Source organism: Bombina bombina, chromosome 4, assembly GCF_027579735.1.
Source record: "Bombina bombina isolate aBomBom1 chromosome 4, aBomBom1.pri, whole genome shotgun sequence".
Classification (NCBI taxonomy): Eukaryota; Metazoa; Chordata; class Amphibia; order Anura; family Bombinatoridae; genus Bombina; species Bombina bombina.
The window spans coordinates 1,109,056,774-1,109,083,494 of record NC_069502.1 but is presented as its reverse complement, the minus strand read 5'-3'; the positions used below and the strand labels follow the sequence as shown (position 1 = coordinate 1,109,083,494).

Below are 26,721 nucleotides of genomic sequence, written 5' to 3'. Positions count from 1 at the left end.
TAACCTTTACAACCTCACACAGATTTATTAATGTTAACTGTAAAATAGGGAGGTAAACTGTGATCAGTCACATGACCAATAAATGTGTAAAGTCTGTTTTTTACAATATTTTTAAAGTTATTGGTAAGGTAACACTACAATAGGCAAAGCAGTATGGCCACAGAGAAGCCTTTCAAAATAAGGCCCATCGAAGCATAATATGCCCATAAACATGGAATAAACCCAACATTAACAAAATATAAACGTAGAATTCAAATTTTTAGCTTTTTTTTTTTTTTTGCATGTGAAATACTTTGTGGTGCTAATCAAAATGTGGTCAACGGAATGTTACCAACAAATGAAAATGAAAATGTTTGTTTATAACATGCTAAAAATTAAGAATGGTCCGAGTAACCATAACATGAGTAGTGCATTGACATCAAGCCTGGTCAGACACTCCTCTTTTGAGGTATATACATAAAAATATTGGATAGTAAAATTAGCCCTAGAAAACCACTGTTTACTTTTTTGGCATTACTAACAACAATAACAATTAATGTACCATTCCTCTGTGCAGAATCATTTTTTTTCCAAATAGCTCCTTTACACACAAAGAAAAAGAAAAAAACACCATAGAAAGCTACAAAAAAATATTTTTTGCACTACATGCCATATGTAACCTTACTTAAGAGAAATAACACAATTTTTTTTAAAAAAAAAATTACATTTTTCTTCCTCTGCTACAGCAAAGTTTATTACCTGGAGAAAATTCCTTTTTTCTCAAAGATTTTTTCCATGGTTCACTTACACTACTTTTTTCACTACCGCCTGGTGCCAAAAAATCATAGAATCGGCCTTTGCGTTCAAGTACACTGCCTACGTTTGTTGCATCGCAGTTAAGGCCTAATGATTCTCTCTTTTCATCTGATGCATTACCGTCATTTAAGTTATATTTATGGGGATTTCCTTGCACCCTGGTATTAGTCCCAGTCCCCCTACATAAAGGCACCTGGATGCTGTTTCTGTAAAATTTTGCATCGCCTTCGCCATGATCAACTTGGTGAGAACAACCCGGCAAAGGCGGAGCACTATTTGAAGAACAGGAAGGTGAGGCATTTATTCCATTTGCGCTAACGGAGAAGGGGATATTTAGATAATGGCTACCGCATTCTTGGTAAAAACAGCAAGTCTGCAGATTGTCGTTCTCTTCCTTTGATACCCTTAAACGTTTCCTGTAAGGACAATCTTGATGCACAAACCACTCTTGTGCAGAAGGTCCAGCTAGTGAACAAGCTGAAAAGCACCAATTATTCTGTAATAAAATCTCGCCATGGATTCTTTTCATCAGGTTATTAATAAGGACGGATCTTCTCAGGAACACCTCAGGGTCGTCAATGAATTTCAGTTTTTCCAATGACATGTACAGTACATGGGCTCGCTCCTCAAAGATGGAAATATTCTGAAGGTGAAATAATAATAATAATTATAATAATAATTGTAATAATAACAATTTTGTATATTATGGTATAGAAACATTACACATGTTCATAATAGACACATATTTTAGTAGACTGGTATATTTTTAATATAAAATTATACTTCCTTCATAAATAAACAAGGTAAATGTAAGTGTTCAGTTGAATTCTTTAGTGTAAGTCATCCTGACTATAAAACTTCAACAACCACAATGTTATTATGGATAAAATTATTACTGATGGAGAGAAAATAGCTTTTAAAAGGACATTAAACATTCACTTTTTCATAATATCATCACAGATACTGCTTTTACTTGATGTCCCTAATTAATCCCTCAGCTCCCCGTGGGCGTGTATTTAGTCTCTCACATAGCCTCCCATCCAATAAACTTATTTTCACACCTGGTGCTACAGCCAATCAGCAGTCATACTGCCTACATTATTGAAAACATGCACCTCTACTCAAGATGCCTTTCTATAGCTAAAACCAGAGACACTGGAGCACACTCGCTTATTGACAGGAGAGGCAGGCGTAAGGCTGCTGATTGTGGTTATTGCATAATGGCTTAAATTTTAAAAAAAGAACTTTAACTGCATGGGTGAACAGGTGAGTGGTGGCTAACTATGCACCTAAGGTGATGGGGGGGGGCGGGGAAACAAAGCAAAGTGAGGGGATTGATAAGGAGGATCAACTAAAGGAACTAATTACAGGGGCATGAAACCCAAAAGTGTCCTTTCATGGTTGAGATAGAACATTCAATTTTAAACAACTTTCTGCTTTACTTGTATTATCAAATTTGCTTCATTCTCTTGGTATGATCTGTTGAACGGCATCAATGTACTAATGAGAGCTAGTTCAACACACCAAGTGGTATATATGTGCAGCGACCAATTAGCAGCTAGCTCCCAGAAGCACAATGATGCTCCTAAGCCTATCTAGGTATGCTTTTCAACAAAAAGATACCAAGAAAACGAAACAAATAGATAATATAAGTAAACCGGAAAGTAGTTTCAAATTGCATGCTCTGTCTGAAAATGAAAGCTTAATTTTAACTTTACTATCCCTGTAATGATAATTAAAAAGTTAACATTTACTATCTTTTTAACCTCTTAAGTGACAATGAAAGCTGAAATTCATCACTTTTCAATGCATTCTCAGGCATCTAATGGACCAACCTTATCACTTATAAATCCTGACCATAACTAGAAAGTCTCTTTAAACACTGATAATATGCAAAATAACTAATGTTTTACTCCCTGCCAAAAAATGTTGTACTTAATATATTTTCTCATTAATCTGGACTTGTTTTGTTTATTTACTAAACTAAGGGGGTGAAAGAGACAGTGATGCTAAAGAGTTAATTTATGGATAAGGAGTAGCGCTGAAGAGCTATAACGTGATAAAAAAACAATGACCTTAAATACTGAAAGAGTTGTTCCATTATCTTGGCAGATAAAGCTACACTTAACTTATGATGTAAAAATGTATCTGTCAGCTATTTCAAGATTAAACATAATTTCTCCTTTTTGTAGTAATAGCAGAGAAATTATCTGCAATCTCCATTAAGTTCACATTAGAACATATAGCAAATAGAAAAGACTATAATGCACGGTCTACTTTGTGTGTTAGGCTGCTGTGTAACAAAGACTCACACAGTGAATTTGCTGCCTTAGAACAGAATAATAGCAGCCTATCGTGTTGAAGGGGCAATAACAGGTTAGTTGAGAACTATTAATTGGGCAATTTTAAAGGACCCTGGAAGTATAATTTCTTTGTTACACATAAAAGGGGTATTTAAAAAATACATAGCAGGTGTTTTTTTAATGGGTATCCCTATGGAATAAACTTTTCTTTTATTCTTTTTATGGAGACTTATGGAAGTGTCCCTTTCATCCAATAAGTAGCATTACTGCAACATACATTTTCTGCTAGTTCCAAATAAAATGTAAACAGGTTTTTAGTTTATTGTTTTTATGCAAAAAGCATCTCTATACACTTGATGCAACATAATTCCTATAATAGCTATATATGAAAGAGAGCTTTTTTATGCCTTTAAAGGGACATAACAGTTATGGCATACAATTTTAAAGGGAGATTAAACACCCGATGATATTAATAAACTAAATTAATACTAAACTGAGAGCTTCTAAGTAAGTTTTTAAACAGTTTTATACTGGATTTTTATATCAGTATCTGTGCATCTTATTCTTTATAGCAGTGTCTATTACATGCAGTTATATGAAAATGGGAGTATACTGTCCCTTTAAAGGGGCATTGTACACTAGATTTTTCTTTGCATACATGTTTTGTAGATGATCCATTTATATAGCCCATCTAGGAGTATTTTTGTAACAATGTATAGTTTTGCTTATGTTTAAAAAACATTGTTCTAATTTTCAGACTCCTAATCAAGCCCCAAAGTTTTAGATATATACTGATGTCTACAGACTCCTGGTTGGGTAATGGATCTTTTCATATGTAGGGGAAGGGGGGGAGGGGAGGCTGCCTTTTCCTGATTCCCCAGCCCCTTTCAGTTAGTGTCCCAGCTTAATATCATCAACAGTGCTAAACTAGGAGCTTCTTAGTAAGGCCTAGTTTCCATTGATGTGGTAAAGTTTGGAAACTGGTAGTAACATAAAAATTCTCCATATATAAATGTTTTTATCACTAGCTTCCACAATTTATTACCCTAAAGGAAACTAGGCCTAAGTTTTTAAAAGGTTTTATACTGGATTTTCTTATCCGTATCTGTGAATATTCTTCTTTATAGTAGTGTCTATTACATGCAGTTATATGAAAATTGGTGTAGACTGTCCCTTTAAATGGACGCAAAACTGGTCCCATTAAAAACTATAATTATTTTGAAATTATAGTTCCGCTTGTCTGCAGCTCTGTTTTCCATCCCAGAAGTACTATAGCCAGTAGGAGGGTGTAATGCTAACTTCTGTAGAGAGCAAGGGGAGAGAGAGGGTAGAATGTGCCGTTTCTCTGCATAGAAGGTAGTGGTATAGCTTCCTATTGCCTGCAGTGATGGACTTCTGGAGCAAGGGATGAGTGGGGAGGAGAGTGAGTAAGATAAGTGAGGATGAAGGGTGTTTGTACAAACAGTGTTCCTATTGGCTGCCGTGATGGACTTCTGGAGCAAGGGATGAGTGGGGAGGAGACTGAGTAAGATAAGTGAAGATGAGGGGTGTTTGTACAAACTGTGTTCCTATTGGCTGCAGTGATGGAGTTCTGGAGCAAGGGATGAGTGGGGAGGAGACTGAGTAAGATAAGTGAGTATGAAGGGTGTTTGTACAAACTGTGTTCCTATTTGCTGCAGTGATGGACCTCTGGAGCAAGGGATGAGTGGGGAGGAGACTGAGTAAGATAAGTGAGGATGAAGGGTGCTTGTACAAACTGTGTTCCTATTTGCTGCAGTGATGGACTTCTGGAGCAAGGGATGAGTGGGGAGGAGAGTGAGTAAGATAAGTGAGGATGAAGGGTGTTTGTACAAACTGTTACATGCAGTTATATGAAAATTGGTGTAGACTGTCCCTTTAAATGGACGCAAAACTGGTTCAATTAAAAATTATAATTATTTTGAAATTATAGTTCCGCTTGTCTGCAGCTCTGTTTTCCATCCCAGAAGTACTATAGCCAGTAGGAGGGTGTAATGCTAACTTCTGTAGAGAGCAAGGGGAGAGAGAGGGTAGAATGTGCTGTTTCTCTGCATAGAAGGTAGTGGTATAGCTTCCTATTGGCTGCAGTGATGGACTTCTGGAGCAAGGGATGAGTGGGGAGGAGAGTGAGTAAGATAAGTGAGGATGAAGGGTGTTTGTACAAACTGTGTTCCTATTGGCTGCAGTGATGGACTTCTGGAGCAAGGGATGAGTGGGGAGGAGAGTGAGTAAGATAAGTGAGGATGAAGGGTGTTTGCACAAACTGTGTTCCTATTGGCTGCCGGGATGGACTTCTGGAGCAAGGGATGAGTGGGGAGGAGACTGAGTAAGATAAGTGAGGATGAAGGGTGTTTGTAGAAACTGTGTTCCTATTGGCTGCAGTGATGGACTTCTGGAGCAAGGGATGAGTGGGGAGGAGACTGAGTAAGAAAAGTGAGGATGAAGGGTGTTTGTACAAACTGTGTTCCTATTGGCTGCAGTGATGGACTTCTGGAGCAAGGGATGAGTGGGGAGGAGACTGAGTAAGATAAGTGAGGATGAAAGGTGCTTGTACAAACTGTGTTCCTATTGGCTGCAGTGATGGACTTCTGGAGCAAGGGATGAGTAGGGAGGAGACTGAGTAAGATAAGTGAGGATGAAGGGAGTTTGTACAAACTGTGTTCCTATTGGCTACAGTGATGGACTTCTGGAGCAAGGGATGAGTGGGGAGGAGAGTGAGTAAGATAAGTGAGGATGAAGGGTGTTTGTACAAACTGTGCTATTCACTTTTTTCTCTTACAGCATCTGAAAGGGAAGTATATATTTATATTAATTATAGAATTTATTGTGTCCCTTTAAACAGTTAAATGGCCATTGAAATAAAAAAAATTCATTTGAAATTCACATGATTGCATTTCAGTTTTGAATAGAAGCATTTTTGTAATACTTTGTGTATTCTATGATCCAGGAAATTTTGGTAATGACACAATTTGAAATGCACCCCCCCCCCCTTCAGCTCTCTCAGCGAGCATGAGAAACTAAATTGTAGTGTAGATTATTTGTATAGTCAGATGCATAGAAAGTCCATGTTTAAAAAGATGTAAAACTACAAAAAGAAAATGATCGTATGTTTTAGAGCATGTTATTATTGTGCTTTCACTTACTTATAACTATGTGTTTAAAACACTACAAAGAGGTTAAACACATAGCTAATGTCAGCCCTAGAGCAGCAATGTACTTCTGGGAGCTAGCTGGACACATTTAGTGAATCAATGACAAGAGGCATGCATATGTGTATAGCCAGCAATCAGCAGCTAGCTCCTTCAGCCTACCTAGGTATGCTTTTAACAAAAGATACCAAGAGAACAAATTTATTTTGATAATAGAAGCAAATAAAAAAGGTCTCCTAATTTTGTTTTTTAAAAAGTTAAATTTTGACAGATATGCCGCTTTCAATCTTGAATGCATTTCATTTAATTTAATACAGCCTGTGCTTTTGAGAACAAAAAAGTACAACTAGAATGTGTCAGAATAACTCAGAAAATGCATTAGAGTCTTAAAAAAATAAAAATAAATACTGCATCTTCTGGAAATGATCATGAATAGCATGGGGTTTTAATAAAGAAAAGAAAAAGCTTTATGGATATGGAAGAAATGCCAAAAATAACACGTGTTGTAAAAGATTCAATGGAAAATAGTTTTGTATATAACACCTATGTGGTCGAAAGTAAAGTAGATGCATATGTTTCTGAATTCCATTAGCAGAACTAAAATGGGCCACGAAACCTGATTTGTAAACGTTATTTCTTCAGAGAAGATTGAGTATAAAACAGGGATAGCCAACTGGGGGCCCAAGGGGGACATGTGGCCCTCTGCACTCATTTTTGTGGCCCACTTAGGAAAAAGCAGAACTTAGAATTCATGCCATAGCTTATTTTAGCCCCAGGAATAAGTAGAACTAAAATGTGTGTTTTGTGACTTCTGGTAGGAGGGTAAACAAGGTGGGCACAACTCAAAAAGAAAGAGAGAACAGCAGAAAAAAGGGTACCGTGCAATGTTACCAAATATAATGCACTCTCTGGTTTACAAGCCTGGGTGCTCAGAAAAGAGGAAAAGGATTATAGGACAAGGATAAAAAAAAAAAAAAAAACAATTGAACAGTGTGGTAGAAAGGTTGTGATAGACAGAAAAAAGCAAGAAGATTTGCTTGACTGATAATCTTATATTCAACGTTACTGTAGTCTAGTCCAAGAAAATAAAGATATCATTTTAAAACAAATGCAGCAGTTTTACTGATTCCTCATATACACTATATGGCTAAACGCATGTGGACACCTCTACTAATTACTGGGTTCAGGTGTTTTAGCCACACCCATTGCTAACAGTTGCATAAAGTCCAGCAACTAGACATGAAATCAATATAGACAATCATTGGCAGTACAATGGGTTTAACTTTAAACATGGCATTGTCCTAGTTTGCCACCTTTGCCCTACTAGATCTTCCCCTGTCAACTGTAGGTGCTATTATTGTGAATTGGAAGTTTAGGTGCAACAACAGCCAGCCATGAAGTAGTGGGCTCACAGAGATTGGCCACCTAGTGCTGAAGCAAGCACCACGTAAAATCGCCTATCATTTGTTGCATCACTCACTACAGAGTCCCAAACTATCTCAGGAAGAAACATGAGCCGAGCTGCTGTACACAATCCTTACATTAACACAATGCACAATGTTGAACCCCACTGGACTCTGGAGCAGTGAAACATGTTCTCTGCAGTGATGAATCACGCTTTACTATCTGCCAGTATGATGGAACAATCTGGTTGTGGTGGATGCCACGAGAACGTTATGTACTGGAATGCATAGTTGCCTACTGTAATGTTTGGTGAAGGAAGAATAATGGTCTGTGGCTGTTTTTCATGGTCTAGGCTAGGCTCTTTAGCTCTAGTGAAGGGTTGTCCTAATGGGAGGCGATCAAAATCCCTAAACTCAAAATCGCTTATAACATAAGACAGAATCTTGAAATCCAGAAAAATCATAATACCTAAGGTCTAAAATCCAGAAAAATCAAAATGCAGAAAGAACAAAATCCCTAAAATCAAAATCCCTAAACTTAAAAAACCCTATAGATATGATGTGCTGTGATGTCCCCATCTTCACTATCTTTTGCCTCTGCCTGGGGGGTTCAAGGGGGCGGCCCGTCGATCCTCTGGCATTCACCCCAAGTGAACCAATAGTAGTAAATTGTAATTGCATACTCTTTCTAAATCAGGAAAGAAAAATGTTGGGTTTCATGTCCCTTAATGTTGTCTTGTGCATTTCAGCTGTGGGGGTGTCTGCCCTCTTCATAATGTGGTATACCAGGCTGGTTTTAGATGCGTATCACCTCAAGTGTTTAGGCTTTTTTGATTAGTTAGGGGTAGATTTATCATACCCTGGGTGGACATGATTCGCTATAGTGAATCATGTCTGCCCTGCATCGCTAAATGCCGACAGCATATACCGTCAGCATTTAACATTGCACAAGCATTTCTGGTGAAATGCTTGTGCAATGCCACCCACTGCACATTCGCGGCCAATCGGCCGCTAGCAGGGGGTGTCAATCATCCCGATCATATAACTTTGGGATGATTGCAGTCCGCCACCTCAGAGGTGGCGGACGAGTTAACTTCTTAGCTTAAGTTTCCGGCAAGCCAGAAACTTCGGGGGTAGATTGCAGCATCCGCTGCTTGGTAAATCTACCCCATGGTCTCTAAGACTAAGATGAGGTACGGCTCTGTGACAAGGGAATGGGGCAGACAAGAAGATAAAGGAGATCCGTGGTGGTGTATTATGTGCTTGATGATAATAAAGTAAAATCTTCAGATAGAGGTCAATTTACCAAGTGTGTGCCCTCTAAACAAATTGCTACATAAGTTCTAGACTAGGAAGTCTGCAATGTTGGACCCCATTATATTTAACAAAGTTTATTTAAAAAAGTTAAAGGTACAGTCTAGTCTAAGTTAAACTTTCATGATTCAGATTGGGCATGTGATTGTAAATAACTTTCCAATTTACTTTTATCATCAAATTTGACTATTTTTTTATATTCTTTGTTGAAAGCTAAACCTAGGTATGCTCATATACTAATTTCTATGCCCTAGAAGGCCGCTTCTTATCTCAGGGCATTTTAACAGTTTTTCACAACTAGACAGCACTAGTTAATGTGTGCCATATAGATAACATTGTGCTCACTCCCGTGGAGTTATTTATGAGTCAGCACTGATTGGCTAAAATGCAAGTCTGTCAAAAGAACATCACTTTTTCTCCCATAGTAGTCAATAGTGTGGGGGATTTAGCGCTATCTGACATGCAGATGGTAGCACACCCTAAACTATCACTTAAATGGAGTTTGCTCTTGAGAACAACAGGTTGAGGTTTTAAAGAGCAAAAACAGCTTTTTAAATTATCAAAAGAAGCAATTTTCTATATATTTAATACTCTGTAAGGAGTGTTACAGATGCTGGAATCAAATTGTACTGTACACTGTAGAAGATTATGAGCTGCAGCCTCTTTGGGGAGTGTTCACAGCAAAATGTCTACAGAAAAATAAACAGTTAAAGGTACAGTCTAGTCAAAATTAAACTATCATGATTCAGATAGGTCATAGAATTTTAAACAACTTTCCAATTTACTTTTATCATCAAATTTGCTTTGTTCTCTTATTATTCTTTGTTGAAAGCTAAACCTAGGCAGGCTCAAATGCTAATATATAAGCCTTTCAAGCCTGCCTCTTATCTCAGTGCAGTTTGAGTTTGAGTTTTCACAGCTAGACAATGTTAGTTCCTGTTTGCCATATAGATAACTGTGCTCTCTCCTGTGGAGTTACTTATGAGTCAGCACTGATTGGCTCAAATGCAAGTGTGTCAAAAGAACTAAGGGGGAAGTCTGCAGAGGCTTAGATACAAGGTAATCGCACAGAGGTAAAAGTATATTAATATAACTGTGTTGGGGAATCTATCTTTGTAAACAATACAAATTCTGGAGTAGACTGTTCCTTTAATATTCTGAGGTGCCAGTACTAGTGTTATGGTCTTATTATGAGGTAATTTGCACACAAATGTCTTGTGGAAATAGCTCTTGTTAGTACTAAGATCAGTTTAAAGTGCAAATAATTCACAACAACATGCAAATCCCGTTTTAAATCCCTTTCTTTCCATGCAGACATCTGTAATACATCTTATATATTGTCTGTCTAAGACTGTAGGTGCTAGCATGCATTACTGATGTTCTGAAAATTAGCATGGATGTTAATTTTGCCAACACTAAATTAGTTCATCTATTTATTTTTATTTTTCAAACAGTTAAAATACAAATATTAAAATGTAAGTAATTATTTAATACCTTAATAATTAATATTATGTTTACATTTAGAAAATGAAGAGAATCTCTTGCCAGAAAACCAGTGACAGTTGCAATGTTTTATGTCTCTATTATTCTCAAAACAAATTAAAAAAAATAAGATAATGCACAATCAATAGTTCACTGCTTCAAAAAATATTTGGAAAAGAAAAAAAAAAGGAAAAGAAACTTGGGACATGTCCAGGCTAATCTCAGGGAATCATTTTGGTATTTTTATCCATATCTTGCCAAGTATTAGTTTCAGCATACATGTAAAAGAAGTCAAGTAACAAAGACGATTAGAACACAAGTGGTTCATTCTCTTATGATATTTACCTCTTTTGACCTATTAAGAATTATAAATATACTTGTTGTATTACACAGTTATACTGTCTTTGTGCACTGTTCTTCTACCTAGTCCATATATCCATTGCAGCAAAAGAAAAACTGCATTTAGAAAATAATTTCATAGTTATTTTCTGGTTGAAACTAGTTATGTGTTCTATGGGACTAGCAAATATTTCTTGAATAATACATGACCCCATTTGTATAATAAATGACCCCATTTGTAGTGATCTTAGCCCTAAAACCATCTCTGCAGGTTTAAAGAGGCATTAAAGAGACACTGAACCCAATTTTTTTCGTTCGTGATTCAGATAGAGCATGCAGTTTTAAGCAACTTTCTAATTTACTCCTATTATCAAATTTTCTTCATTTTCTTGGTATCTTTATTTGAAATGCAAGAATGTAAGTTTAGATGCCGGCCCATTTTTGGTGAATAACCTGGGTTATTCTTGTTGAATGGTGGATAAATTCAACCACCAATAACAAAAGTGCTGTCCAGAGTCCTGAACAAAAAAATAAGCTTAGAGGCCTTCTTTTTCAAATAAAGATAGCAAGTGAACGAAGAAAAATTGATAATAGGAGTAAATTAGAAAGTTGCTTAAAATTGCATGCTCTATCTGAATCACGAAAGAAAAAATTTGGGTTCAGTGTCCCTTTAAACACCTCGAGATATTAATATACATTGTTTAAATTACATGTAGTAAAACAACTTTGCAATATACTTTCATTATTCATTTTGTTCTCCTTTCCTGTAATTTAATTCTGAATATTGTGGCCTTTCCAGTTCATGTTAAACACACTCTAGTAAGCCATTTATAACCATTCCTAATTGACCTCAGCACAAAAGGTAACCTAAATTACATAATAGTGGTGACCCCCCGCTTTACAGCCATTAACTTTACCCTTATTTTTTCAATATTTAAACTAATATAATTGTTTAAAAATTCTCAGGCTAATATTTGCTCTGAATACATCATTCATGCAATGATTTATTTAGTGTTTAATGTCCCTTTAAGCTTATATAAATTGCAGGTCTATATGAGTATATCAGTAAATCCTAATCTTAATTGGGTAGCATCACTTCAGCAATAGAATAGAGCTGTTTTCTATGTTGTGTAGATTCAAAATTCCAAGTATCTAATGTTATCCATATCTTATTTACAGGATTTTGTGTGAGCTATAGATTGTTGGTGTTGTAGAAAAGGGAGCAAAGAAGATAATATTGTGCGGTCATCAAATGCTTTATAATAACTCAACAAAAATTTTGTAAAGACATTTTTGACATATTAGGAGATTCTGCTCCAACCTACTCTACATTTAAAAACTGGTTTCAGAAGATTAAGCTTGGAAAAGGGTCATGTGAAGATGCCCCTTAGAATGGTTGTCCAATAATAGCTGCTATGGAGTGCCCAGGATGTCATATACATGGTATGGTCAATTTTAGTGGATGTTTTGGAAACTTGTCAGCATGGTGGTCGCCCTAAATGTAAACCAGGAAATGCAGAGGATGGTGACAAGAATTCAAAGGAATTCTAATGATTTCTATAGGTGAGATGTCAGTATGGATAAGTCGTAGATACATCACTTTGATCCTGAGACAGAAGCACAATCCAGGCAGTGGAAGCATCATGGCTATCCTCCCTCAAACTATAGTGCGCCACTCGTAATCTAGCCCATAGTGTAAATTACACATTATAAACTGCATTAATATATATATATATAAAAAGATGTTTTAACAAATATGCAGCAACATGCAAATGATTCTTAACACTGAAGTAAACGTTAAAGTTGATATTTTTAACATGGTCCACCCAGACACACCTGAAGATCGCCCAGACACTTCCACTGACTGCCCCGACATGCCCGTGATCCCAAATATTCTCCACCAGTTTCCCGACTCCTCCTGACCCTGTCCACAAAACGATGATGGCTTCCTCAACTTCCTAAGCCCTTGCTACCTAGTCACAAATGTCTGGCGTTATGCTGTAGCCTATTGTTTCTTTCAAAATTGAACAGCTGTTAATATGTAGGTATTATTAAAAAAAATATATATATCTGAGATGAATAAATCAAAGTTTGTTTAATTGGCATCTTTTTTTTATAGTTACAAGAGGTAACGTGACATAGTTTCCCCTCTTTTATCCTTAGGCAATCTCATTAAAATGTTAAGATTAAGTATGCATTTTAATATAAAAAGTTAAATATTATAAATGTGCTTAATTTTATTTAATTGCAAGTTTACAGCTGTTTACATTTAACTGATGGGCATAGTGTAAATAGAAAAAAAAATTGGTGTTTAAATACTGAATTGCCTATATAGCTGATAACACATGGACATATCTGTGCAAATAATAGGCACTCTCTATAGCTTAGTAACTTTATTTAAAAAATAGTCTACTCTGATGATAACTGCTTGGCTGCCCAGACCAGTGTAAACAGGGTACAAACGTTTGGCGGTTTCATAGGAATGTTTACATTATTTACTAGCTGTGTTAACTATTTTAAATACCTCTTTTTATTTTAGAAAAAGTGTACTATGACATAATTCAGCATTAATAAATAGGACCATACACTGCAATATATGTGCAAAGATTATCCTCAGGAATTATTATTTTGTTTGAATTTACATAAAATATAAGACTGCTAAAAATATGTCAGTCTACTAATACTATACATGTGTTTAACATAACTGAAAGTACATAATATCTAACTAGAGCATTCATCATATGTTGGATGTCTGAAATGTTGAGGTTTATTCGGACTTTTCAATAAACTTTTTGGAAAAAAATGTTTTTTTATGGAGTCTATTTAAAATGATAATTAAAAATGTGAGTTAAAAAATACAACTGACTAGGCCCTATCTGGAACTGACCAGACTCAGAGACATAGTTTATATAAGTACTATGTTGCAAAAAATCTACATACAAAATTAACATTTATTAAATGTATAAAACTACTTGAAAACTATATGTAGAATGCATAGCTTATGTCTCTTAAAGGAATATTGAACTCAGCATTTGCTGTTCCAATAATTATTTAAGGATTATACAACAACATTGCAATATACATGAATTATTTACACATTTTATAAGATTATCAAGCCACTCCAACAACCTGCCCACACATGCCCACGGAATTCCTGTAATCCGCCCCTCTCTAGGGACTCCGTTCCTCTTGCACTAAGCCTCGCCTACAAAATGCAGATGGGACCCAATTTAACCTCCCACATCCCGAAAATCATCAAGCGGATGTTGGAGATATGTATTTATATTACCCATTTTTGTGAAATACCTCTGTAGAGTGTACATGTTCCACTTCGTCCCCTATTGTCTTTAAAAGTTTAAAGTACGCTGAACTCAACATTTAAGGCTATCGTTAGTTCGAGGAGCATAAACAAGATTGTGAGATTGCAGTGTTTTTTACGCTCTAATCCTTATTAAAAGTGGCGGCCTGTTTAAAGTACAGTGAATTTGTTTACGCTATTGAGCTGCAATTTCCATTCGTATTACAAGTCAAAAAGTAAATGTGATCACTCAAACGCAATCACATTTAACGCTCAAAGTTTGAGTAAAGAGTTTAGGAAACAGCTGCGCTAAAATAGACTATTAACCCCTAAACTGCCACATAGCCCACCGTAAAGTATGCCACTACATTAACCCCTAAAATACCACAACCCCATTGCAAAATACCCCACTACACCATTAACCCCTAAACCACAACAACCCCATCGCAAAATAACCCCCTACACTATTAACCCCCAAACTGCCACAACCCCCATTGCAAAATACCAACTAACATTTAAACCCCATACCACCCAGCTAACCCCCTAATACTCCTAACTTAACACCCTCTAAGTTACTAAAAAAAACAACTAACATTACCTGAAAAATAAAAAACCTTTAACTACCTGAAAAATAAAAGAACACTACATGACAAAAACTATAATTACAGAAATAAATTACCAAAAATAATCAAATTAAAAATATATATGTTATCTATATTCTAAAACTAAATCCCCACTTTAAAAAAAAAACACCTCAAAATAAAAAAATATATATATTAACACAAATAAACTATAGCAATAACACTTAGAATAACTTTTTGTAGGGCATTGTCCTAAAGTGATTAAGCTGGCCCATACTACAATACAAGTAGCCCACCCAAAAAGGCTATATAAAAAATAAACTACTCTAAAAATTGCCCTGAAAAGGGCATTTGGTTGGGCATTGCTCTTAGAAGGGCATTTAGCTCTTTTGATGCCCAAAAAAACTATTCTACAAAAAATAATCCACCCAAAAAAAGCCTATCACTAAACCCCAAAGATGGTACTCACCAAACTTTAATCCGACTCCTATGTGATCGCCAACTGCAGTGCTCCTCTTCTATCCTGGTGGCAGCAGTCCATCTTTATCATGTGGCAGCGGTCCATCTTCACCTTGACGGTGATCTTCATTCATTCTTTTCTTTGGATCTTCTGTCCCCAATGTACTCTTCATACAGCCACCCACCGCACACTACATTTTTAATGCTTTATATAGGGGTACCCTTGCATTCCTATTGGCTACTTTAGATTTTCAAATTCAAATCAGCCAATAGAAAAACAGCTAATAGGAATGCAAGTGTACCCCTATATAAAAAAGGGTACTTCACATTCAAAATTCAGTGTGTGGCGGGTGACAGCTTGAAGAGAACGTCAGGGACCGAATATTTGAACATATGAAAATGGATGAATATAGAAGACCGCCGCAGGGATAGAATAGGTACACCGCAGTTGGCGACCACGTAGGAGCCAGATTTAAGTTTGGTGAGTACCATCTTTGGGGTTTAGTGATAGACCTTTTTTTAGGTGGGGGTTTTTTTGTTTTGTTTTTTTAAGAATAGGTTGTTTTTTTTTCCGGTTTTTTTTGGGCAGCAAAAGAGCTGTATTGGAACTCTTCTTGTTTCCTGTACCCTCTGCCCCTTGAACTCACTTCCTGTAGCAATTATATAATGCAAATCTATTGCAAACTATTCTCAACACATCATTCCCTTTGTAGAAGCAAAACAAATAATACAAAATATAAATCCAGCAGCAAGCATGACAACCAGCAACCAAACCTAACTGACAAGTTTAAGTCTAATTCTCAACATTCCTCAACAAGTCTTTGTGGCTTTCTGACAGCGCTGCCACTAGATCTATATTTGTTAAAAGTTTGATGATTCTGACAGAGACTCTCCTGTGTCATTTAGTTCATTGTAAATGCTCTCTACTCTGTCAAGTTCTTCCACATCAGCTTCATGAAATGGTAACATTTCATGTCCAAATGCTTCATTTTCCTCAGGTGGTGTCCTTTTATGTTCAGCCCCTAATAAGTCGCCGGTATCATTAAACAATTCCATGTCTGTTGCCACTTGCCAGCATTTTAGACCCTGCACATTTTGGTATCTTCAGTAAATGACTGGGATTTGTCTAAGAACTAAAACTTTTGTAGTTTTTACATCAAATAACCGTCCGGACGCTTTACGCAGCACAACAGCTTCATCATCCCAGGTTTGTCCTGTCCAGGCATTTACAACATCCCCAACATAAGCTCCCTGTGATCTTCTGCACCCCTGTCATAGTTTATCTTCTGATATTCTCTTGTGTTCTCTTTCTTTTTCCAATACATTTGGTGTAATTTGCTGTTTGTATGGTACTGGGTAAGAGCCAACTGAGATAATTTAGTTTTCATTTGCCTAACAAAAAATTGTTCTGCTGGAGAACTTTCCTCCTTCCAGTACAGTAGCTTGATAGTTTAGTAAAGCTGTTTGTGGATTCTTTCCTGAGACACTAATCTTTACAAGCAACCTCCTAATATATTTTACTCCAACCTAAACTATACTCAACACAATCTAAACCCTCTCTTTGAAAAACTGCTTTTGCAAAGAGTGCTTCCTCCAGTTCTTCATAGAGAGTGTCTTCTAAAGTGCTGTAAAATGTAACTGAGCCTGCAAGATTCTACGCAGTGATTGTTTATCTCAGAGCAGAAACTCATTTATATCTGTCCCTAATTGGCTGCTGCAAATAACAGCAGGAACATGGATTCCACCAGGCTTTTCAAGAGGCATATGGCTGATCCACACTGGATTTGCAAACCCGTGTAAACTGCGTTAACAACTGACATTGTGGATATTAAAGCATTTATTTTGCAAATAGGTGCTTAAAGGGATAAGAAAGACAAGACTAAACATTCATGATAAAGCATGTCATTTTGAGACACTCTTAAAGGAATAGGAAAGTCAAAATAAAACTTGCAGTATTCAGATAGAGCATGTCATTTTAAGACACTTTTAAATTCACTTCTATTTTCAAATGTGCTTTATTCTCTTTGTATCCTTTGTTGAAAAAGAATACACACATATCCTACACCAGTTGTTTGTTTGTGCCTGCACACATTTGTCTCTTGTGATTGGCTAACTAGATGTCTTCAGCTAGTTGCCAATAGTGCAATGCTGCTCCTTCAGCAAAGGAAAGCAAGATTAATAAGCAAGTTTGATAATAGAAGTAAATTGGAAAGTTGTTTAAAACTGTATGTTCTGTCCAAATAATGAAAGAAAATGTTGGAGTTTCCTGTCCCTTTAAATTCACTTCTATTATCAAATTGTCTTTGTATCCTTTGTTGAAACATACCAAGGTAGGCACAGGAGTAGCAATGGTGTACTCTAAGTTAACTGGTGGTCGCTACACACATATGCCTCTTGTCAGTGGTTAACCAGATGTGTTCAGCTAGCTCCCTGTAGTGGATTGCTACTCTGAAGCTGAGTTTATCTATTTGGTTAATCCCTTTGATAGCTTTAACCCCTTAACGACCGACACAAAAAATGGTCGTTAACGACCAAGGACATACCCTGTACGTGACCGTCATCAGGGGTTTCAAGGTATTGCAGTGATGCCTCGATATTGAGGCATCATGCAATACCCTGTACTAACCATCCAATGCAGAGAGAGCCATTCTGTGGCCCTCTCTGCATTGGCCAGCGATGGTGCCGATCGTTGGTGGGTGGGAGCCATTACAGGGAGGTGGGTGAGCGGCCATCACTGGAGGATATCCGGCAGAGTGGGGGGGGGATCACGTGCGGTGGCGCCGGGAGCGTGCATAGGCACGGGCGCGTGCACGGGACTGGAGGCGGGCGAGCGCACAGGGGCGGGAGCGCTATACTAAGGGACAAAGTGTAAAGGGAAGGAGGGAGTGAGGAGGGGGGAAAATTTTATCTAAGGGATCTGGGAAGGGGTGGGGGGTAGATTATTGAGGGGGGCAGCTACACTACAAAAAAAATTGTGTTTTTTTAATTTTTTTATTTAAAAAAAAAAAAAAAAAAGATAATTATTTGGCAAACTGGGTACTTGTAGACAGCTGCCAGTACCCAAGATGGCTACAAATAGGTAGAGGGGGGAGGGTTAGAGAGCTGTTTTGGGGGGATCAGGGAGGTTGGGGGCTAAGGGGGGATCCTACAAGTCTTTTATTTTAGTACTGGCAGACTTTCTGCCAGTACTTAAGTTGGTGGGGACAATTGTGGGGTGGGGGAGGGAAGAGAGCTGTTTGGGAGGGATCAGGGCGTGGGATGTGTCAGGTGGGAGGCTGATCTCTACACTAAAGCTAAAATTAACCTTAAGCTACCTAATTAACCCCTTCACTGCTGGGCATAATACAAGTGTAGTGCGCAGTGGCATTTAGCGGCCTTCTAATTACCAAAAAGTTATGCCAAAGCCATATATGTCTGCTATTTCTGAACAAAGGGAATCCAAGAAAAGCTTTTGCAACCATTTGTGCCATAGTTGCACAAGCTGTTTGTAAATAATTTCAGTGAGAAACCTAAAGTTTGTGAAAAAGTTTGTGAAAAAATGAACGATTTTTTAAATTTGATCGCATTTGGCGATGAAATGGTGGCATGAAATATACAAAAATGGGAGTAGATCAATACTTTGGGTTGTCTACTAAAAAAAATATATATACATGTCATTGGATATTCAGGGATTCCTGACAGATATCAGTGTTCCAATGTAACTATCGCTAATTTTGAAAAACAATTGTTTGGAAATAGCAAAGTGCTACTTGTATTTATTGCCCTATACCTTGCAAAAAAAGCAAAGAACATGTAAACATTGGGTATTTCTAAACTCAGGACAAAATTTAGAAACTATTTAGCATGGTTGTTTTTTGGTGGTTGTATATGTGTAACAGATTTTGGGGGTCAAAGTTAGAAAAAGTGTGTTTTTTTCCATTTTTTCACCATATTTTTTTTTATAAATTACAAGATATGATGAAAATAATGGTATCTTTAGAAAGTCCATTTAATGGCGAGAAAAACGGTATATAATATGTGTGGGTACAGTAAATGAGTAAGAGGAAAATTACAGCTAAACACAAACACTGCAGAAATGTAAAAATAGCCCTGGTCGCAAACGGTCAGAAATTTGAAAAGTGCTCTGGTCACTAAGGGGTTAAAGGGATATGAAACCCACATTTTTTTCTTTCATGATTCAGATAGAACAGGCAACTTTCTAACTTACTCCTATTATCATTTTTTAAAGTGCTTCCTCCTAAATAGTTTGATACAGTCAGTCTGTGTACAGTTAAGTTTATCATGCTAGTTTAATGTTCTTTTTAGTACATCATGGACCAAAGGTGACCGTATATATCATGCTAGTTCCTCGGTTTATTTATGTGGTTCAGGGTTTAAGAGTGACCCGTCAAATAGCAAGAGGATTGTAAAAAGGTTAAAAGAGTTTTCAATCTATATTATTCCTTTACTAAGTTTATTCTTATGTTTTCCAACAATAAATCTATTGATCATCCACGTATAGCATTGAGTTTTAAGTCCAACTCATGTATGCGGCTGTCGTGATATTATTGTCATTTACATAAACTGTCCTTTTACTTTTGTAATTGCCTAAAAACCTTAATAAAAAAAAATATTCAAAGCAAAAAAAAGCACAACATTTTAAAATGTATTTCTTTTGTTACATTTGCTTTGTTCTCTTGATATCCTTGGTTGGAGGAGCAGCAATTTACTACTGAAAGCTAGCTGAACACATCAGGTGAGCCAATGACAAAAGGCATATATGTGCAGCCACCTATCAGCAACTAGTTCCAAGCAGTGCCTTGCTGTTTCTGAACCTACCTAGGTATGCTTTTCAACAAAGAATACCAAAAAATGAAGTGCCACTGTCTGTATCTGTTGCAGTGGTGCCGTGGGTGATGTGGGAGGGAAAGAGAGAGGCATGTGGGAGTCTTATCGCTGGAGGGGAGGGGGAGGAAGGGGAGGGTTCACTACAGAAAATATTTACTGGGAGAGAGGGAGGGGGGCCCTACAGTATGATCACTTGGAGGGGGTTGAGGGGGATTGCTACACTGCAGAAAAAATGTATATTAAAGGGACAGTATACAATAGAATTGTTATTGTTTTAACCCCTTAATGACCACAGCACTTTTCCATTTTCTGTCTGTTTGGGACCAAGGCTATTTTTACATTTTTGAGGTGTTTGTGTTTAGCTGTAATTTTCCTCTTACTCATTTACTGTACCCACACATATTATATACTGTACATACATAATCCCTTTATTACCCATTCCCCGGTTTTGCATAATCAAACCAGTTATATTAATATACTTTTTAACTCTGTGATTACCTTGTATCTAAGCATCTTCTGACAGCCCCCTGATCACATGCCTTTTTATTTATTATCTATTGACTTGCATTTAGTACTGTGTTGTGCTAACTCTAAGGTAATTTTCCAATTTACTTTCATCATCAAATTTGCTCTTGGCATGCTTTGTGGAAAGCTAAACCTAGGTAGGCTCATATGCTAATTTTTAAGCTATTAAACTGCCTCTTATCTCAGTGCATTTTGACCGTTTTCACATTGTGCTTACTCCAGTGGTGTTATTTATGAGTCAGCACTGATTGGCTAAAATGCAAGTCTGTCAAAAGAATTGAGATAAGGGAGCAGTCTGCAGAGGGTTAGATACAAGGTAATCACAGAGATAAAGAGTATATTAATATAACAGTGTTGGTTATGCAAAACTGGGGATTGGGTAATAAAGGGATTATCTATATTTTTAAACAATAAAAATTATGGTGTAGACTGTCCCTTTAAAACGTAATACTGGCAGACTGTCTGCCAGTACCTAAGATGGTGGTGAAAAGTGTATGTGGGGGGAGAGAGATGTTTTGGAGGGATCAGGGACAGGGAGGTAGGAGGTATCAGGTGAACACTACAACCCTTGCCAGCAAAATAAACAACCCCTTTACTGCCTTGAATTTTAGAAGTGCAGTGCAAATCTGCAATTAGTGGTATTCTAATTACCAAAAAAACAATGCCAAAGCCACGAATGTCTACTGTTTCTAAACAAAGGGGATCCTAGAGAAGCATTTACAACCATTTGAAATATGACTGCAGTAGTTGTGTGCAAATAATTTCAGTGAGAAAAACCCAAAGTTTGCAAAAAAATTAAAGATTTGTCAGCAAAATAGTGCCATAAAATATACCAAAATGGGCCTAGATCAATACTTTTTCTCGATTTCTGTGATAATAAAAATGCTAAAAAATCCTTCTGTACTTTGGGCAAGTGCTTGTCTTAAATTCCAAGTCTTAAAGGGGTTTATAGGAGTAAATTGGAAAGTTGTTTAAAACTGCATGCATCTGAAACATGAAAGTGTAATATTGACTTTACTGCCCCTTTAAAGGGACATTCCAGTCAAACTTGCAAACATGCTTCCAATAAAAACTGAAATGCACCTGTGTGCATTCTAACGTTGGCTGGAATATCCCTTTAAATCACAGAGAATTATGTCAGTACTTGCTACACTTGTGCTAGTTGTTTTTTTTTCTAGCAAAAGAGGACTTGAGCAAGCAGTATGCGTAGTTGTAATAGTTAACTTTTCAACTGACTTCTTGTGTTTAGTCAATACCAAGAATAGGTATTGATCCCCAAACCAATTAATTTACTTTAAAAAAAAATCTCCATCCAATCAGTCCAAAGATGGATGTTTGTTTTATACAAATAAAATGTGGCCATTTGAAAATAGAGATGAGCAACATCCTTTGTCTGGGAGCAAGTTGCAATGTGTTAAACGGACATGATACTCAAATGCTGAAGCACTTAAAAGCTGACTAGAAAATATCACCTGAACATCTCTATGTAAAAAAGGAAGATATTTTACTTCAAAAATTCCTGAGTATTCACACACCATTGTAAATAGACTTTAAGAAGTCAAACAGGATGCTAGTCCCCGGACTTGCACGACAGTGTACATCTGACATGTGCAGGCACAGTCATGTCTATTCAGTTTAAGAAATAAACTTTCAGTGAAATCTCATGACAACAGAACTGCCAATCCTGATTGGCTATTTTTCTTATCAACTTGCAGCTGGACAGAAGCTCAAGTATAACTGTTTACAGAGCACTTACTCTGGTGAGCTGAAGACATTTTGAGGTAAAATATCTTACCTTTTTACCTACAGTTGTTCAGGTGATATTTCAAGTAATTCAGCATATGCAAATTATGTCCCTTTAAGAAAAAACAGTCCACAACTCTAGAGCCGAAACCTTTACAAGGAAAGCATAAGCAGCAGCCCTTAATTTAAATATGACAAAGAATTATATAACAGGTTATAAAGCAAGTGTGATAACAAGTGCTATATCAAGTGCTATATCCTTTAAATCCTGTTTTTATGATGCAGAAAAATATATTTACAGTGGGTTTTGTTTTGTTTTTTGTTTTTAAAGAAAGGGCCTTCAGAGCTATTTTAGTACAGTTTCTTCGTCTCACATTACTCCTCTCTACATCTCCTATGTGTAACAAATAGTCTATTCCACTTTTATAAAAATGACTCCATCCTTTCTGATTCTATGGGTAGACTTGATGGGCCATTTTGGTTCTTATCTACCGTCAAATTCTATGTATTCTATATATATATATATATTTTGTGTTAAAAAAAACCCAACTTACTCAGTGTAGCCACTAGGAATGGGCAAAATAAAATGAAACAAATTTTAACACATTCATTCGTTTCAAATTTGGAATGTTTGTACAACATTCTAACATTTGTTTAATGTAATAGTATTTATAATGCTTTCTTTAAATGTAATATTTGAATCAAATGTTTCTAATAATTCGATTCAAATTATGCAATATTCAAATAAAAAAAAATGTATTGATATTTTGTAACAGTATTTCTAATGCTCTCTTTAAATGCAATATTCAAATTAGAAACTTTCAAATTGGTTTATTTGGTATCTATTATGTATCAGTTTACTAAATTCCCTACCACATGAAGTACTGAACTTCTGGATAGTATTTGTTAAATCAAATGTTACATTCGAAATTTTGAATGTGGATATTCAATCTAATTATGAACATTTGAAAATTAAAGTAACATTACAAAACCAGAAATAACATTTGATTACCGAATTTTAATCAATTTTCATTCTTATCAACATTTAATTGTCCAAAACCAATTTCCACATGACTATTCGTTCTACCAAACGAATTACAGTTTCAACACATTCACCCATCCCTAGTAGCCACTGCCTATAAAGGGGGCACCATGAAGTTCTTCTGTGGTCTCCTGTCACCTGATTTTTGCAGCTAAAGTCGTGCACTGAGCATGTGCAAAAACGGACTTCCTGTGATTGAGCACAGTAAAAAATAGAGCGTGTATCTGATAGTGCACGTGTATCAGCCAACTCATGTTAAGCATATCTAGTTTTTGCTTTTATTGTTTTTGTTTGTTCTTTACCACATATTCTGATAGGTAGTTCAAGTTAAAGACTACCACTGTAAATAATCATAAAGGTAGCAAGAATCAGAATATTTCCAACAGTAATACATAAATTGCCTTTCGGTAGAGGTTGTATTTGTACATATGTAGTTTTTTTTACCACCTCATCTGGTAGGCAGTTTAAAGTAGTGACTACTATTGTAAATAATAATGGTAGCAAGAATCAGAAAATCTGAATATTAAAAAATGGACAATCATTTTCAGAAGTAAAATTATTTTAAAATGAGGAATAATATATATTGCAATGATTTCTGTTAAAGGGACACTTAACCCAAATTTTTTCTTTTGTGATTCAGATAGAGCATGCCATTTTAAGCAACTTTCTAATTTACTCCTATTATCAATTTTTCTTTGTTCTCTTGCTATCTTTATTTGAAAAAGAAGGCATCTAAGCTTTTTTCTTAGTTCAGAACTCTGGACAGCAATTTTTTTATTGGTGGATGAATTTATCCACCAATTAGCAAGGACAACCCAGGTTGTTCGCCAAAAATGGGCCGGCATCTAAACTTACATTCTTGCATTTCAAATAAAGATACCAAGAGAATAAAGAAAATTTGATAATAGGAGTAAATTAGAAAGTTGCTTAAAATGTCATGCTCTATCACAAATCACGAAAGAAAAAATGTGGGTTCAGTGTCCCTTTAAGTATAATCCACTGCTTAGTGTGTTTTTGCAACAATGAAACAGACGGTTTTATATCCCTTTAAATGGTCTTGGAAGTAAAAACTCCAATGTGGCCTTTCAAAATATCTGTATACCCATGATTTAAAAGCATGCCCTTTAAATGCTGTAACTTATTTAACCATCTGGCTGCCAGGTAGGATTGCAATATATTGCTACTGAATACAATACAGTTAGGGTTGGCAACTATCTAATTAGTTTGCATTAACATTAATAGGTGATGCAGTATAGCTCATAAATTAAAGTGTCTGTAATTACAATATATTTCTTCTGTCTCTCAATAAATTAACATACTAGGTGAAAGTGAAAAAAATGAATGCATTAACAGCTTGTTTGCTACAATTGTTTTTAAAACACCACACTCCACCCACCACCTGCCTTATTTGGAGTAACCAATCAGAACATGTTACTAAGGTATACACAGCTTAACACTGTCATTCTGTTAGCAAAGGTTGCATTCTTTTGCAGTTTCTTGTCTCATTAGCCATGCTAAGGCCAAATATAAACATACAGTATATGTGACAAAGTTAGGCTTGATAAGTCTGCCATTTGTACTTTCAGTCCTCAGAACTAAGAAACAATTACATTTAAAGTGATGGCAAAGTCAATTGTTTAAAAAAACTCTAGGATTTACCATCACTGAAAATAAACAGGACTTTCAGTCATCAGCTAGTAAAAAAAAGTGTGCTAAACGTACCCTTTCTGTGTCGTGGCCTCCTCACTAAACTCAGTGGCTCCAGCTCCACAGCACAGCGCTCTATTTTCAGTGAGGGGACGTTTCCACCTCTAAACCAATAGCCGTGCTAGTCATATGACAGTGTTCTGTATGCTAGCACAGCTATTGGTTTAGAGGTGGAAACGTCACCTCATTGAAGAAAGAGTGATGTTCCGTGGGCGGCCGGAACTGCCGAGTTAACCGAGAAGGCCGCGGCACAGAAAGGGTAAGTTTAGTACCCTTTTTTTTTTTACAAGCTGATGACTGAAAGCCCTCTATATTTTTAGTGATGATAAATCCTAGAGTTTTTAAAATGCTCGGATTTACCATAATGAAAGTGTATTGAGAAGTTGTTTTACTACACATATTTAAACATTTAATATTACAATATCGAAGTGTTTTAGGTCCCTTATATGGCTTCATTTATTATAAGGGACCATTTATTTCAAATTAGAGTCCCACACACTAAAAATGTGTTTCACTATAAGAAGTCTTTTATTTAATTATTTATTCTTAATTATCTACATTGGTCTAAACCTTAAAAATAATGACAGTACTGGTAAAACAAATGTTTAGCCCTCTCTGACAGCTAAAGTGTTAGGGTGACTATATTGCTGCTTTAAAAAAGGGACACATTTGAAAAATACATATGTCAGGGCTGTTTTCAGAAATGTTTTGTATAAGAACCGTGGCATATGTATTTTTCATATGTGTCCCATTTTAAAGCGGCAATATGGTCACCTTAGTTAAAGGGACACTAAACCCAAACATTTTCTTTCATGATTCGAGAAGAGAATACAATTTTAAATAACATTCAAATTTACTTCTATTATCTAATTTGCTTCATTCTTTAGATATCCTTTGTTGAAGAAATAGCAATGCGCATGGGTGAGCCAATCACACGAGGCATCTATGTTCATCTACCAACTAGCAGCTACTGAGCATATCTAGATATGCTTTCCAGCAAAGAATATCAAGAGAACGAAGCAAATTGGATAATAGAAGTAAATTAGAAAGTTGTTTAAAATTGCATGCTCCTTCTAAATCATGAAAGAAAATAAATTGGGTTTCATGTCCCTTTAAAGCTCTAATGGCTGCATACCGAATCATGTGACTTCCAGTAGATCAGAGTAAGTTACTTAACAGTGCATCGTCTGATTTTGAAAACCTCAAGAATCATTTATCAAAGTTTCCAGATTTCAAAATCAGTAAAATAATAATAAAAAAAATAACATTTTCCCTTCAGTCATACTGGAAAGGAAACCTTGATAAAAAAACAAATTCCCATGATATAATTTATGTGCCATAAAATCCTCACGATCTCTAGAAATAGTTTTACAAGCATGTAAATATAAAAGTTTTACAATGATGTAGCATAACATTTTGACATAAAAAAAAGAAGAAAAAAAACATACTTTATGACTACAGTTGCTAAGTGGTGGATGAAATTCCTCTTCCTCTATATATTTCCTTTTAAAGTATGTGATCTTGGATGTTGTTGTTACTGGATTTGAAATCCCCCTGTAATTTGGTTCTGTGGTAATAAATCAAAATAACAGATAACATGCGGTTTGCCTGAGGTTTTACACATAATATATATATACTGTATATTTTACTTCTAGCAAACAACAAACGATGCAATACATAGATATGCTATTTATGTGTATCACAGCAATATATTAACATAAAATGCCAAATATACC

At 36.1% G+C, this 26,721-nt stretch overlaps 1 protein-coding gene across 2 annotated transcripts in view; it reads right to left on the bottom strand.

The window, feature by feature from the left end:
* Positions 1–338: 338 nt before the first annotated feature.
* SERTAD4 (SERTA domain containing 4) overlaps positions 339–26,721 on the bottom strand; it is a 58,369-nt gene continuing 31,986 nt past the window's right edge. For both annotated transcript variants that reach the window (XM_053712376.1, XM_053712377.1), the window contains exons 3-4: positions 26,434–26,552; positions 339–1,438 (exon numbers count right to left, since the gene is read on the bottom strand). In XM_053712376.1, the coding sequence (XP_053568351.1) occupies positions 701–1,438; positions 26,434–26,552 (857 nt within the window). In that variant the 3' untranslated portion in view covers positions 339–700. The remainder of the gene's footprint in view (positions 1,439–26,433; positions 26,553–26,721) is intronic.